This window comes from Schistocerca cancellata, chromosome 2 (assembly GCF_023864275.1).
Source record: "Schistocerca cancellata isolate TAMUIC-IGC-003103 chromosome 2, iqSchCanc2.1, whole genome shotgun sequence".
NCBI lineage: Eukaryota > Metazoa > Arthropoda > Insecta > Orthoptera > Acrididae > Schistocerca > Schistocerca cancellata.
In genome coordinates this window covers 580,540,831-580,557,642 of record NC_064627.1, presented here as the reverse complement: position 1 = coordinate 580,557,642, position 16,812 = coordinate 580,540,831, and the positions used below count along the sequence as shown (strand labels likewise).

The following is a 16,812-nucleotide window of genomic DNA, read 5'->3' as shown; positions in this document are numbered from 1 at the left end:
CAAGACATGCTACCTTCCCCAAGAACTATAGCCACAACATATGAAGGAATTGGCTGATCAAGTCAGGAGTGAACTTATTCCAGTAGTGAAACACGCAATTGGTAAAAACCAGTGTTCAATGACGTGCGATCTGTGGACAGACAGTTATCGTAGGACCCATTACCTGACTGTCACGTCCAGCTACATTGATGAGTCGATGGACAAGTGGAAACTAAAAAACATTTGACAGTATTGGATCACTGTTCATATACGCGATTATGTCACAGCTGGTGAAAAAACAGTGTACTCTTAACTACGAGGTCTCCTGATGTTGCCACGACTGGTGAACATATCATTATGGAAGTACATGAACAAATGGCAGAGTTGCAGATAACGTCCTCGGAACTAAGACAGGTTACTTTCGTTGCAAATCAGGGAGCTAACGCCAAGAAAGCACTAGAAACACACAAACGACCCCCATGTGTGATGCACTGTATTAATAAGCACTGAGGCACACATTCAATGAAGGTTTCTTAATGGATGAGATTCCTGCAGTGTATGACTACATCCTGACTGTACATAAACTGTAGGCTTTATGAAACGATCTGGCTTAGTCGCGAGATTAGAGAAAACCTTACACTATGATGTAGAAATCAGGTGGAACAGTGTGTACATGATGCTAGACTCATTCCATTCACAGAAAGATCAAATAGAGACTGTTTTGCGTGATTCAAACAAACACGAGATGATGACGTCGTATCAGAATGCGACTAAGGAAAGCAGTATTTCTGAAGGTTTTCAAAGAGGCCACAGACGTTTTGGAAGGAGACAATGAGCCAACACTACCATTTGTAGTGCCGTGGATTTTGAAACTCGTAGGTCTCTGCCAAAACTGGAGCCGACACTGTGACAATGTGTACTAAATGAAAGGGTGAAACTGTTTATAAAACATAAAGTTCTAAATGAACTACATGACATTCATTACGTGGCAACGTTCTTGCATCCCTGTTTCAAGGAACTATTGGTTTTTCCCGAAGAAAGAAGAGAAAATTTCATCAAGATGTGCGAAAAATGTTAAATAACGTTGTTGATGTGAACGTAGCCAAAGATTTCATGCCTTCTTCCACAAAAAAAAAATCTCAAAATTGGCGAACACCCACCTCAAAATCGAAAGATGAGGTTGAGAAATATATGAACATGGAGGGTCCAAACGATGAGTTCACAGAACTTCTGTCAATGTGAAAAACAAATACGTGTGCCCTGTCGAAACTCAGCAAAGACGTTTTCTGTATACCTGCCAGTAGTGCCTCAAGTGAAAGGAATTTTAGTAAGGCAGGTATGATACTGACTCAGAAAAGAAGTTGTCTAGATTCCGATGGCGTTAACGATATTCTCAACATCCATAACAATAAGAGAACCAAATAAGCTAAATTTGAAGCACAGAAGCTAAGGTAACTGACAACTGGTTTTCTGAGGCGTGTACGTAATCAAATATAATATTGAAAATTGATAAGTAATGACTGCACAATTATGCTGTGGATATTACGTACTTCATACTAAGTAATGTAAGTTGTTGTATTACTGTGCTACTAACAGGAGAACAGACTCAACTGCAGTGCAATATCTTCAGAAATGGGACTACTGAATTAAGGTTTCAAATTAATTTGTGAAACTATATTGTACATTATTCGTTTTGAGTATGCACACTTTCTTTTAATTAAATGAATTTATTATTGTGTACTGCGGTCGTTTACATAGCTTGAGTAGAAGAAAATTGGGTGTGTATAAGACGCGACTTCTTCACTAAATAACAGAATAATTTCAACGTACAGTTTAGCAGGTGGAACAGATCCCCAGCTGCTGCTTTAAATTGTTTTTCTTTTGGGTGCTATTGTATGACCGTCGGTACAACAGTCTTTGGTTTGGTCAGTTAGTTAAATGTTCGATAGATCATTTGAATGATTCTTTTATGGAAATGATATGGAAAGAGAATGTTTTTTTCTCTGGCTACCACCTTTTCAATACACATTCATCAATGGAACAGGAGGAGTTCTCCAGGAGAAGTGATTTTTAAGTTACATTTGAAACTCACTGTGCTACCTGCCAGACATTTTTATTTTTAAAGTCGATTTAAAACTTACTTTGCTACCTGCCAGGCATTTTATGTTATTGGGAAAGTTATCAAAGATGCTTGTTGCTGCATACTGAACTCCTTCCTGAGCCACTGATAGCTTTAATAATGGGTAAAATCTTCTTTCCCTCTAGTGTTCTCCTTATGGACATAACTTTTCTTCTCAAACTGTGATGGGCTGTTTATGACGAATGTCATTTCCAAATATATGTATTTTGACGGTGCAGCTAAAATGCCAACCTCCTTGAAGGTTATTGTGCCTACATGATTTCCGTGAGTGAACATCGCATATTATTTTTATTGCTCTCTTCTGTGCAATCAATACTTTCTTTCTAAGAGATGAGTTACCTCAGAACATCATTCCACAACGCATTTCTCTTTGTTGAGTTCAAGCATCGTAGTCTTCATGTTATTTCAGCTATAGCATCAGGTGGATCTGGCTTTTTGTAGTTTTCTTATGTCTGTGGATGCGATTTGTGTATTTTCAGTCAGAAAACACAGCATATAAAAATAAAATTGCAAGGCGGTGATGGTTAGCAGAAGGGTATCAAACAATAACAAACGGTAACTACGTACAGTGATTAATACCTGAAGCACATCTGACCAGAAAAGTGGAACACCTCAAAATGTGGTCATTTCCTTCAAGTGTTCCAAGTATGTAGCTACAGAGCCTGCGAAAGACTGTTCGTAAGTCCAAAGCACCTGCCTTCTTGAACATGCTACTTGTACAGAGTTGTTGCAGAAGTGAAAGATCTTTTATAGAGCTAGGTCCTACAACAAAATAAAAATAAAACTCAAAAGTTACACAATTAGCTTTGATAGCAAACACTACAAAATTAATTCTGAACAGATAATATGTTAACAACCTTGCCCAAGTTGACGACAATCTTTCATGCTAACTGAGGTCATAATAAATACAATGAACCATATTAAGTCGTCAAAGAGTGAAGAAACAGTGGGATAATAAATCTGTAGTAAATAAAGAGGAAGAAATAAACAAAAGCATAAAGGCAATAAACTTCAAAACTAATTCCGCGAAAGGAAATCTTGCGTATGCGCAGTTACACATGAAATAAGAAACATTTGTAAAATGAGATGTCACTTTAAAAACAACTGTAAGTACAAAATGCACTCACACGAAATTCAACATTAATGTCTATGGTAGGCAGGAAAGTGGGTGGCTGGTTTTCCTTGCTACTGCAAGAAATGACTTCGCGTTAATGCTTAGCTTAGACCCCACAATAATCATATCATCATTTAGAAAATAATTTACAGTCGTCATCTCTTGCTTTATCATAAGGTTTCACGATTTCCCTTGTCACCATTACATGACAGTTTCTGAGTAACCAGAATGCCACCACTGATAGCACTTTAGAGGAAACTTTGGCAGCTTTACATTTATAATTACGCGGACTGGATTTGTTCGAATGTATCAGTTTTGATTCGTTCGACCGAAATATGTCTTAAATCTCCCAAAATGCATTCATACATATCAGCCCCCAGGGGGTCCACAACTCTTTTGTGGATACGTGCGTAGCGAGCACGGGACCCCGAGCTAATGTGGCCTTCCTTCCTTTCCGGGCTGCATACCTTCCCATTCCGCATCCTTCCCCATCCCTATCTTCGCCCCTCCTCCCCTCACCTCTGGCTCTTTCCTTCTCTTTCTCCCCATCTGGGAGTATGGTTTGTGCCTACGTCCGGAGACGGACGCTCGTAAATGTACTGCATTCCTTGCCTTCCTTGCTTTTATGTCTTCTTCCTTCCTTTGTCCTTCTCTGTCTTCTTCCTTCCTTTGTCCTTCTCTTTTCCTTACCTCTTCTCTTTCTCTTTTCTCTGCTGCGGCGTTTGAGACCTCTCTTCCTTCCTTTCCCTTTCTCTTTCTTCCTCCCTGTGCGTGTCTGAAGGCCGACCCACGCCCTTCGTGCGTAGCCGGTGACGGGGTAACGCGTAATTCCCCGCCCCGGGTAGACAGGTAGGACACGTACGTACCCCCTGGTAACGGCCAGGCCCAGGGAGGGGTGATTACCCGAGAAGATACCTTCCGAAAATGCTGATTGGTCCCTCCGTCCGTTTGTCGGGAGGTGTGACCTGAGGTGTGAACAATCACCTAAGGCGGGAGTGCCCTCAGAGAGGGCCCCCACAAGGGAGGAGCGTGCCATCGGAGACGCCGGTAATCATGGGGGATTCTTCCGCAATGGTTTCCTCACCTTCCACTAAGTCTGCTCACAAACGTAAGTATACTGAGTCTCAGCCACAGACGATTCTTCCATCGTTGCCACAGTTCCTTGTTGTTTCTCGGTCTGATGAAGGTCACGACTTCTCCACGGTCAACCCTTTCATTATTCAGAAAGGAGTCGACGCAATAGCAGGTCCTGTAAAGTCTTGTTCCAGATTACGGAATGGCACCCTGTTGTTAGAAACACACAGTGCCCTCCAGGCACAAAAATTGCTGCGTACTTCTCTGCTCCACACCTTCCCTGTCCGGGTGGAACCGCACCGTACCTTGAATTCCTCGCGTGGAGTCGTTTATACACGCTCCCTCGATGGATTGTCTGACGAAGAAATTCAGCACTATCTGTCTGACCAGGGCGTAACGGCAGTTCATAGAGTAATGAAACGGGTTGACACGAACATCATTCCAACCCGCACTGTCTTCTTGACATTTGACACAGTTCAACTCCCATCGAAAATCAAAGCAGGCTATGAGATAATTTCCGTTCGCCCTTACGTCCCAAACCCTACGTGTTGCTATCGATGTCAGCGGTTCAGTCACACCAGCCAGTCCTGTTCCAATCCAGCCAAATGTGTTACGTGTGGCAAGGATGCCCATGAGGGTGCTTGTCCACCTCCATCCCCTCGCTGCATCAACTGTATGGGTGACCACCCTGCTTCCTCTCGAGATTGCCCCGTTTTTAAGGACGAGAAGCTCATCCAGGAAATAAGGGTGAAGGAAAAGGTGTCGACCTTTGCTGCTCGAAAATTATTCGCCAGTCGCAAGCCCACTGTGCCTCAGACAGGAAAATACAGCACTGTCCTTGCTTCTCCTCGGCCAACAAAGGAGGCGGCCACGCAGACTTGCGACCTCACCTTTAGTACCACGGTCGTCAGATCGGCCAGCGCAAAGATCGCTCGTTCAACCTCACCACTTTCGCCTGCCCACTCTATGGCTCACCCTTCGTCGGGTTCTGCTACATCTCGAGCCCAAAAGTCGGACGCCAAGTCTTCGAAAAAAGAGCATACTCGTGAAGAGTTTTTACGTACCGCAACTTCACAACCATCGGTTCCTCCTTCATCTAAACAACATTCTTCCAAGAAGGCTACAAAGAAACCCAGTTCCTCTCCTTCTCCGCCAAGGCGTGCCCCCTCTACAGCACCACCTGGCGGAAATCGCCCTCGGCCATCTTCTGTGTCGCCGAGGCGCACTGCTGGTGGCCGGTCAACCGGCCGATCGCTGGTGGCAGGGACTGCTCCTGACCAACCTATGGATCAGGATCTTCTGCCTTCGGCTGAATGCCATTCCATGCTGTCGGTTGCTAGCTCCGAGCAGTCTTTGAGTTGACAGCAACTTTGGTCACATTCCTCCATTCTCTTTTCACCCCATGTCCATTATCCACTGGAATATCCGCGGCATTCGAGCCAATCGGGATGAATTGTCGGTCCTCTTACGCTCCTACTCGCCGGTCATCTTCTGTCTTCAGGAAACAAAGCTGCGTCCCCATGACCGCTTTGTTCTCCCTCATTTTCAGTGTGTCCGATATGATCTCCCCACTGTTGAAGGCTCTCCAGCCCATGGAGGACTCATGATTCTTCTCCGTGATACTCTCCATTATCACCCAATCCCCTTAAACACTTCCTTCCAAGCTGTCGCCGTCCGTCTTTCACTTTCCGGATACACGTTCTCTCTTTGTACTGTATACATTCCATCGTCCACACCAATGGCACGAGCTGATCTCCTTCATCTTCTTGGTCAGCTTCCACCCCCCTATTTGCTGGTTGGGGACTTCAATGCCCACCACCCGCTTTGGGGATCTCCACACCCTTGTCCACGTGGCTCCGTATTGCTAGACGTCTTCCACCAAGCGGATCTAGTTTGCCTCAACACTGGGGTCCCCACATTTTTGTCTGCCTCCACGACAACCTTATCTCATTTGGACCTTGCGGTCGGTACTGTTCCGCTAGCTCGGCGCTTCGAATGGTTCGCCCTTGATGATACACACTCGAGTGACCACTTTCCATGTGTCCTCAGACTGCAGCCTCAACTGCCATATATGCGCCCGCGACGCTGGAAGTTTGCCCAAGCCGATTGGACACTTTTTTCGTCTCTCGCGACATTCGATGACCGTCGCTTTCCCAGCGTCGACGATGAGGTCACACACATTACCGACGTTATTCTTACAGCTGCGGAACGTTCAATACCACGCACCTCCGAATTGCCCCGGCGCCCCCCAGTTCCTTGGTGGAACGAGGCATGCCGTGACGCAATACGTGAGCAGCGACGTGCTCTTCGCATTTTCCATCACCATCCTACTTTGGCCAACTGTATCCGCTATAAGCAGCTCCGTGCGCGATGCCGTCGCGTCATCCGCGATAGCAAGAAGGCAAGCTGGAAATTCTTTATTAGCTCATTTAACACCTTCACTCCCTCCTCGGAAGTTTGGAGTTGGCTTCGACGGTTCTCAGGCGCGCCTAGTTTCTCCCCGGTTTCTGGGCTCACTGTCGCGCATGATACCTTAGTGGACCCCGTCGCAATTTCTAACTCGTTGGGTCAGCACTTTGCTGAGATTTCGAGCTCTTCAAATTACCCGCCAGCGTTTCTCCCGAAGAAACGTGCAGCGGAAGTGCGACCTCTTGCTTTCTCCTCCCAAAATCACGAAAGCTACAATACTGTTTTCTCCATGCGGGAACTCCAACATGCCCTCTCATCTTCTCGCTCCTCCGCCCCAGGACCGGATGGTATCCATGTCCAAATGTTGCTGCATTTACCAACCCCTAGTCTGCGTTACCTCCTTCGCCTTTATAATCGAATTTGGACCGACAGTACCTTTCCTAAACGGTGGTGGGAAGCTATTGTCGTTCCCGTTCCGAAACCTGGAAAGGACAAACATCTCCCCTCTAGCTATCGCCCCATTTCTCTCACGAGTAGTGTCTGTAAGGTTATGGAGCGTATGGTGAATTACCGTTTAGCTTGGTGGCTGGAATCCCGCAGTCTTTTAACACCAGCCCAATGCGGATTTCGGAAGCATCGTTCTGCAGTTGACCATCTTGTTGCTCTCTCCACTTATATCATGAACAATTTTCTCCGGAAACGCCAAACGGTAGCAATATTTTTTGATCTGGAGAGAGCATACGATACCTGTTGGAGGACAGGCATCCTTCGCACACTGTTCTCTTGGGGCTTTCGAGGCCGGCTGCCCCTTTTTCTTCGCGAATTTATGGCAGAGCGCACTTTTAGGGTGCGGGTGAACACTACTCTCTCCCGTACTTTCTCCCAAGAAAACGCGGTACCCCAGGGATCCGTGCTGAGTGTTGTACTGTTTGCCATCACCATAAATCCAATTATGGATTGTCTCCTTCCTGATGTCTCGGGCTCCCTCTTTGTGGACGATTTTGCGATCTACTACAGCTCTCAACGGACCAGCCTTCTTGAACGACGTCTTCAAGGATGTCTTGATCGCCTCCACTCGTGGAGCATCGAAACCGGCTTCCTTTTCTCACCCAGTAAGACCGTTTGTGTCAATTTTTGGCGACGGAAGGAGTTTCTTCCGCCCTCCTTAGATCTAGGTCCTGTCAACCTTCCGTTTTCAGACGTCGCTAAATTCTTGGGTCTTATGTTTGACAGAAAACTGTGCTGGTCCTCCCACGTTTCCTATCTTTCGGTTCGCTGTCTGCGATCGCTTAACACCCTCCGTGTCCTGAATGGTACCTCCTGGGGAGCGGACCGAGTGGTCCTTCTCTGCCTCTATCGCGCCTTAGTGCGCTCAAAATTGGATTACGGAAACATAGTCTACTCCTCTGCTCGGCCGTCTATTCTTCGGCGTCTCGACTCTATCCACCACCGTGGATTACGTTTAGTGTCTGTAGCTTTTTACACTAGCCCTGTGGAAAGCCTTTATGCTGAGACTGCTGAACCTCCGCTGTCCAATCGGCGAGCAGTCCTCCTGAGTCGTTATGCTAGCCATCTGTCTTCCATGCCTGCTAATCCAGCCCATGACCTTTTTTTCGACGCCTCCTTTGATGTAGGGTATGCAGGCCGCTCCTCCTCCCTACTACCCCCGGGAGTCCGCTTCCGTCAATTGCTCCATTCTCTTTCCTGCCGCTTTCCGAAAACCTTCTTGACAACTTGGGGTACAGCACCGCCTTGGCTCCGTCCCCGGATCTGCCTGCTCCATGACCTTTGTCACTTTCCCAAGGATGGTACCCCTACACTTGTTTATCGTCGGGCATTTGCTGCTCTATGTGCACAAATGACGGACGCCACATTTATTTACACCGACGGCTCGAAAACATCCTTAGGTGTAGGGAGTGCCTATATTGTTGGCGACACCCCAAATCGCTTTCGGCTTCCCGACCAGTGTTCGGTTTATACTGCGGAGCTTTACGCTGTTCTCCAGGCTGTCCACTACATCCGCCGCCATCAGCGGATACAGTACGTTATCTGCTCCGATTCTCTCAGCTCTCTCTTCAGTCTCCAAGCTCTTTACCCTGTGCACCCTCTGGTCCACCGGATTCAGGACTGTCTGCGCTTGCTCCACCTGGGGGGCGTCTCGGTGGCGTTCCTCTGGCTCCCGGGACACGCTGGTATCTGTGGGAATGAGGCGGCCGATATGGCGGCCAAGGCTGCAGTCTCTCTTCCTCGGCCAGCTATTCAGTCGCTTCCCTTCACCGATCTACGGAGCGGTTTATGTCGCCAAGTTGCTCATTTATGGCATGCGCATTGGTCAACACTTCCCCGTAATAAATTGCGGGAAGTGAAAGCCCTTCCTTGCGCTTGGACCTCTTCCTCCCGAACGCGTCGTCGGGAGGAGGTAATTTTAGCTAGACTCCGGATAGGGCACTGTCTTTTTAGCCATAGACATCTTTTAAGCGGTGATCCTCCTCCACTCTGTCCCCACTGCTCTCAGCCGTGGACGGTCAGACACCTTTTAATTGAATGCCCCTATTTTAATCCGTTACGCTCCCGTCTACAGCTATCGCCTGATCTATCGTCGATTTTAGCAGATGACACGCGCTCAGCCGACCGCGTTCTGCAGTTTATTAGTGACATTGAAATGACGTCAGTCATTTGAAGTTTTTTTTTTTGGGGACACTCACCCCCTGTCTGTAGTGGATTTTTAAGCATTCTTTCTACTTTTAGTTTCTCCAATTTTATGAGTTTGTTCCCATTGCTGTTGGTTTTCAATTTCGGTTTTTTACTGTCTTAAGTCACGGGCTGGGCGCTAATGACCATAGAAGTTTTGCGCCCTAAAACCACAAAAAAAAAAAAATACATATCAGCACAACTGTGACATGTCCTTACTAGAATATTTGTAACTCGGATAGCCGCACACAGTATGACCCGTGTTCGGAAGGGCCCCATGCGACCGGTAGCGTTGCAGGTGGCCAGCCGAGAGGGTCAGGTCGCCTCGTTACCGAGACCGCATTCTCGGAACACGATAATGTCGCAGGCAGCATTCTCGCTGCTCAGTCTCGCTGATGAGAACGGAGCGGGAATATGGTGACAGCTGACGCCCTCTACCCAGAACCCATGGTATGACAGCGTAATGCTCTACCAACTTCGCCATGGAAGCTTCTTCTGTGACATTGCTCCCTCCGTAAGAGAACAGCGTCTTGGTGTTACGTCCTTCTAGTCTGGGAATGAGTCATCGGTCCTGCATACTCTGACTCCTTACGACTGATTCTCACCCTGGCGGTGATCTTCTTAGAACTTCTTTTGCCACTACACTCTTTGTCACCTTTCCCACTTGTTGCCTGTTGCTGGAGCGTCAAATATACCCTGGGTTGCAGGATCCTTATAGGGCTTCATTCGAAGGACGTGGGCCGTATCTCTGATCTTTCGTCGTCTTGTGTCGGGGTCAAAATCTTCAACTTCATAAGTAACATCAGACAACTGTCTAACAACCTTACAACTTTACGAGGTCCAAAGTAGCACCTGAGGAGCTTCTCGGAGAGACCAACCTTCCGAACAGGAGTAAAGATACAGGCGAGGTCGCCAAACTGGTAGACAACAGGACAGTGGTTCGCATGATACCTTCAGCGATCATTTTCTTGAGCCTGCAGTATGCAGAGTCGAGCTAATTGCCGAGCTTCCTCAGATCTGGTTAACACCTGGCTGATGTAGTCGTCGTCCACATCATCAAGATGTAACGGAAACACAGTATCCATTGTTGTAGTCACCTCACACCCATACACCAGGAAAAATTGTGTAAATCCTTTGGTGTCTTGTTTGGCGGTGTTGTAGGCGAACATCACGAAAGCTGGCACCTCATCCCAGTTGCTCTGCTCTACATTGACGAACATTGATAGTATGTCAGCCAAGATCTTATTAAGGCGTTCAGTAAGCCCGTTAGTTTGCGGATGGTAGGCAGTCGTCATGTGATGAGTCATGTTGCACCGACAGTGTATCTCTGTCACAAGATCCGTAATTAACGACCTTGGGGCACCGTGTTTTAATACAATGTCTTCTACGATGAATTTGGCTACCTCACATGCTTTGGCTGTTTTTACGGCTTTTGTAATGGCATTGTGTGTCAGATAATCAGTGCAATCAGTAATCCATCTATTGCCACTGGCAGACATTGGGAATTGTCCGAGGAGGTTAATCCCAACACGCTGGAAAGGCGTTTTGGTTGGTGGAATTGGTATGAGGCAGCCAAGTGGTTTCTTAGGAACTGCCTTTCTCCTCTGGCACTCTCGACAGTGCGACACATATTGACGGACACTCCTAAATAAACCTGACCAGAAAAATCTCTTGCGGACTCTATTGTATGTCTTAATAAATCCTTAATGTCTGGCCTCAGGTGTGTCATGAAATTTCTGTAGAACACCTAAGCGCATGTGTTTAGTAGTCGCGGGAAGCCACCTCTTTCCAAATGGATCAAGGTTTTCTTGCAAAGTAATCTATTAACTACGTTAAATTGTCCTTTCACATCCTCCGACCATTTTAAGGCAAGCATAATTTGAGATATCTTGGCGTCCTCCTCCTGCTCAGCAGAAAGATCCTGGAGTGCAGCGAGGCAGTCACTATCTTCATCAAAGTCTTGATGGTCTTGCACAGGGTTTCTTGAGGACCAGTCGGCATCATGGTGTTTTCTTCCACTTTTGTACACTATGCTAATGTCATACTCTTGAAGACATATTGCACACCTGGTGAGTCGTCCTCATGTATCCGTATCCGTAAGACCTGTCAACCAACAAAGTGAATGATGGTCTGTAACACCTGTGAATGGCCTGGCTTCCATAGAGATTATGTTGAAATATGCACATGGGCCAGATTAAAAGAAGACATTCTCTTTCTGTAGTTGAGTAGTTTCTCTCGGCTTTAGTAAGTGTCCTAGAAGCATAGGCTATAACCCTCTCTTTTCCATCCGAAATTTGCACCAGAACAGCACTGATCCCATACCCGCAGGTGTCTGTGTGTAGTTCTGTAGGTGCTCTCTCATCATACAGACCAAGTACAGGGTCAGTCATCAGAACTTTTCGCACCACATCGAAAGAAAGTTGTTGAGCACCACCCCAGATAAATTTAGCATCTGCTTTTAACAACTCTTGGAGTGGCCTGGCTTTCATACAAAAGTCCTTGATAAAACGACAATAATAAGAACATAATTCGAGGAAGCTTCTCACTTCTCTAATACTTTCAGAAATAGGAAATTCTGTTACAGATCTCACCTTTTCTGGATCTGGCCGCACACCTTCATTTTCCATTTTATTTCTTTTGCTCCAAAGACACACTCTCTTGGATTAAGTTTCAGTCCACCTTGTTGGAGACACTTACGAACGGCCCTCACTCAGTCTTTTTACATGTCTCTGAGAACACTATAATGTCATCTAAATAACAAAGACACATTGTCTACTTCAGGTGCCTTAGAAGATTATCCATCATCCATTCAAAGGTTGCTGGTGCATTACACAAACCAAATGGCTTTACCTTAAACTCATACAGGCCTTCAGGGTTGATGAATGCAATTTTCTCATGATCAGCCTCATCTACTTCGATTTGCCAGTATCCCCAGTTCGTGGAAGAGGGTGAACGTCCTTTTTAGTTATCTTATTAAGCTTCCTTTAATCAACTCAAAAGCGCCAACTGCATTCCGTCTTCCTGACAAGAACCACTGGTGACGACCATGGGCTCTGCGAAGGCTGAATGATGTCATTCATCATCATTTTCTCTTCCTCACTGCGAATTATTCGGCGTTCTGTTCCTGACACAGGGTATGCTCTCTGGCTTATTGGTTGATGGTCTCCAGTGCTAATCCAGTACTTCACTGTTGATTTGTCTAATGTGCTCTACACCTGTGGACTGAAGCATTCAGAGAACTCTTGAAGAATGGCAAGTAGCTTCTTCTGTCGTTTCTTTGTGAGATCTGGTGATAGTCAAGCTAAAAGATCTTGTCCTGTAGTGGTAGCACTATTTTCGCCCACAGACTCTGCTTGGGAGGTTTCTGTGATGCTCAGCTGTTCTACAATTAACAGCTCAGCATTTGCTACGCTGATGTGTCTTGGAAGGATCTGCGGTACTCGGCGACAGTTAACTATCCACAATTAACCAAATCCATTCTTAAACAGAGGCTGGGATGACCCAAGTTATTCTTCAGTGGTATGCTTCTCTTACATTCCACTACAAGATCTGTGGGTTGACGCATGGCATGATACGTGACAGTTACCTTTCTAGCGCAGACTGCAGGAATGATCACTTCATCCAGCACACAGTCTCCATACACTTGGATGTGGATCTTCCTGTCCACAGTATCTCATCTCGTCTAGCATAAATTTTGAGCGACCACAATCTATAATTGCCTGAGAAGCTTTCAAAAAGTCGCATCCGAGAATGATGTCATGACTGCATTCTTGGAAGATGATGAATTCTAAGGGCTGTGTATGGTCACTTATACCTACACGAATGGTACATCTTGATGTAGGTTTTACATATTTCCCATTAGCCACCTTCAGCAGATATGTTTTGTTGTCGATGAATACGGTTTTCTGCATTTCTCGGAAATGACTGGATATGATGCTCCAGAGTCCACAAGAGCTTGGGCTAGTCAGCCATCCATGAGGATATCGACGTCCTATCATTTCTGTAGTGATCAATGGAGGATTTTTTTCTTCGGCTGCCTTACCTCCAAGGAAGGTCGCACCCTTTAGTTTTCCAGGTTGCGGTAGCTAGGTGATCAGCTGGAGCTTCTTAACAAGACATCGATCGGCATGTTGGGGAGCGTCCTCTCCAGCGGCTAGCTAGCGGCAGTGGTGACCTAGGTCATCCTGCACCCACATCTTCTTGTTCATCTTCTTCGTTCCAGAGTTGGCGTTGACTATGATTGGTCTGCTGTCTTCTGGCACAGGCGTCATCAAATATCCACCGCCTTTCTCGACAATAGTGCACCACATGTCCTGGTCGTCCACAGTGGAAACATACTGGTTGGTTATCCTGGGTCCTCAAGATGTCAGTCTTCCTTGACGCCAAAACAGTTTCCTCGTGCTGCATTGTAGTAATGTAACTCTGCCTGAGTCTCAACTTTTTCACCGTTTTAAAGGGAGATGAAAGATGAGATTGGGTTCAATGCCTGTTCCACTTACTCCCTTATGTCCTCTTGAAGCATCTCGGTTTTTTGCTTGCCGTGCAATCCAAGTGCCTTCTGAACTTCCTCTCTCACTATCTGACAAATAACACTTGTGAAATCAGTTGCTTGCCCTATCACAGACATCGATACGACGTTTGGAAGCTGTTCAAATTTCTTGCGTGTAATCCTTTTTTGTGGCATTGTCTGGATATACTGGCACCATTTGATGAAGTTGTTTGCTTTCGAAACTTCCTTCAGTAGTAGGGCTTGCTACATGTCCTCAGCAACACCTTTCGTGACACATGCAATCTTAGCTTCCTCTGTCATTCTAGGATCCACTATTTTTCGCAGCTTCAAGACATCTTGACTGTAGGATGCTGTAGTTTCTCCTGGACGCTGTGCCCTGCACTTTAATTTATCTTCAGACTTGCACTTCTGTTGTTGTGTGTCGCCGAAATACTTGCGCAATTCCGCCTGGAATATTTCCCAGCTTGTGAACTTCTCCTCGTTGTTCTCATACCATTGCTTGGCAGTGCCCTCCAGGTAGAAAAATACGTTAGCCAAACACACGGTGTCATCCCATCTGTTAAATTTAGCTATAAGCTTATATACCTTCAGCCACTTGTTTGGATCTTGGCCATCGTCACCAGATAACCCAGAAGGATGTGTCGTGTGGTGGCACACAGTTGCTGTCATCGTAACGTCCTCTTCTTCTTCTGCCTCCGATAGATTGATAGATTGCAATCTGTTGAATATTGCTCGAACTCAGGTTTCTCGTCACATAATCGGCGGCTCTGTCATGGCCTGATGGGAGCCACTGTGTCATTGAAAATGTGCGCTATCACAAGTTCCAATACCCAGTGCCTCCACCAGAATAACGTCATGTAGAAGGAGGTGTAATTAGATGAATTATGAATACTAACTTCACTTAACGAAGGTTTATTCAGCACTGGCACATACAAGAATGCAGAGCGAATTGCCACCAGCCAGAACACACACAGTATATATACAGCTACAGAACATTCCAGTACAATGATTCTTGACATTTCTGGATACTTCTAGAATGTACTCGAACCGAATATAGAAATCAAAATTGTACAGTCCAGGTGCGTTTTGAACTCGCAACCCTCCATGCAACAGTTTAGTATCATAACCACTACACCATGGTGCTACTCAGCGTCTTCTGCGACAATATGGTAACTGTGAGCCTCTGGGGGCTTGAGTAATGGATAGTGGTATTGTAAATAGTTTCAGGGTTCCCCAGCATCATTATTTTTAATAACATATGATAAAAATTTTGATGATTTGCCATGAATGGAAATGACAGAAGTGGCTATCCTCAGAATTGGTACTTTTGGTAGCCAAAAATCATGGTTTTACATGCGTATCTCAGTAACAGATAATGAATTCCGAAAACAGTTAATGATATTTCTAGATGTATGTCTAAAGAATATAGAGTTAAAATTTGAGCCATTTGCAATGGCTAGATGGCTCATGGAGCAAAAGAAGGTTAATAAAGTGGTTTTTGCAGTTCCATGACAAAGTGCTGCATTTATAAGCTGCCTAAGGTCCACCCTGAATCATTCCTGATGCAAAAGAACAAAATGATTTGCTCAATTTGCCTGGACTACAAGAAGTGTGCAATGCTTAAATTTTGATCCTGCACTGTAGGATAGCTACAGTATGCTCATTATTCCAAGAAGTGTAGAAATGGTCACTGGTCCAAGGGCTATCCAAAACACTTGACCCCTTATCTCTGTGATCAATGGAACCCAAATATGTCCCCTGGAAAATGGAACATTTGCGTGCAGCGTTTTTGAACATATTGGTACCATCCACAACAGTGCATGATACCTAACAAAACACTGGAAAATGTAACCACTTGTCTGTTTTGGGAGTTTAATATGATGTTAAACTGTGATCCTCACACTCACACCAATTTTTCCTCTCTTCCTTTGAATCAGCAGGAATGCTAAATAAGTTCTTAACCTGAAGACAATTAAATATTGTTTTGATCACTCTAATATTAAAGTACTTGTCAGAAACATTATGACTAAATCTCTCCAACATTCTATGTGTGGGGTTCAGAAATTGACTTGATGCCATGGTAATCTTTTGTAGGTGCTGTAAATGGCAGTGGAAGTGTGTCAGCTGAAATTGCATCTTCACGCAGCTCCCAGAGCAGGAATTCTACTTCTAGATTGCCATTAGCTGCAACACAGAAAGAATTAGTATGGAGTAGTGTTCCCATAGGGCAGCTAGTGATGGAATCATTTATGTTGAGAAATGAGGGAAATTATACAATGAAGTTGCACATTTCTCTGCAAGACCCCACAGGTCCATTTAAAGTAAGTTATTGTAATATCAGTTGTGACTAAATGTAATTTTGATACTGAGAAAATTAACTGGACCCTACTGTTATAGAGACTGAGAGGTTAGATTGTGAAGGCCATGTAGACATTGGCATGTGCCCACACATAATTGCACATTGTATTAATGTTGACTCTCTCTGTGTGTGTGTGTGTGTGTGTGTGTGTGTGTGTGAGATTTCAGAACTGATGATTTATGTGGTTTTATGTTAAGATGTACATGCACTTGATTTCTTTAAATTAGACAGTAAAATAAGATACATTAGTCCAGAATTGCAATGTCTACAAATAAAAGCAGTATTTGAAGGTTAATTAAGAGCTTTGCACTTATTAGCATCATTATTACTGCTATTGATTCTTGCAGATATTAACTGAACAGCAGAAAAGTGTCAAGGATCTAAAAATTGCACTGCAGTCCATGGAGCGTGTGAAGCTGAACATCTCATTTGAACCACTGAGACTTGGGGCAGCACATGATAAACTCATATTCAAGAAATACCCACACCAAGGATTGTCAGCTAAGCTTGTGGTATACTCTTTTAGCACTTATTTC

At 45.2% G+C, this 16,812-nt stretch overlaps 1 protein-coding gene across 1 annotated transcript in view; it reads left to right on the top strand.

The window, feature by feature from the left end:
* Positions 1 to 16,812, top strand: part of LOC126162188 (uncharacterized) — a 319,012-nt gene that overhangs the window by 250,676 nt on the left and 51,524 nt on the right. Inside the window, exons 16-17 of the mRNA XM_049918515.1 lie at positions 16,012 to 16,238; positions 16,624 to 16,788. Coding sequence (XP_049774472.1) covers positions 16,012 to 16,238; positions 16,624 to 16,788 — 392 coding nt within the window. The remainder of the gene's footprint in view (positions 1 to 16,011; positions 16,239 to 16,623; positions 16,789 to 16,812) is intronic.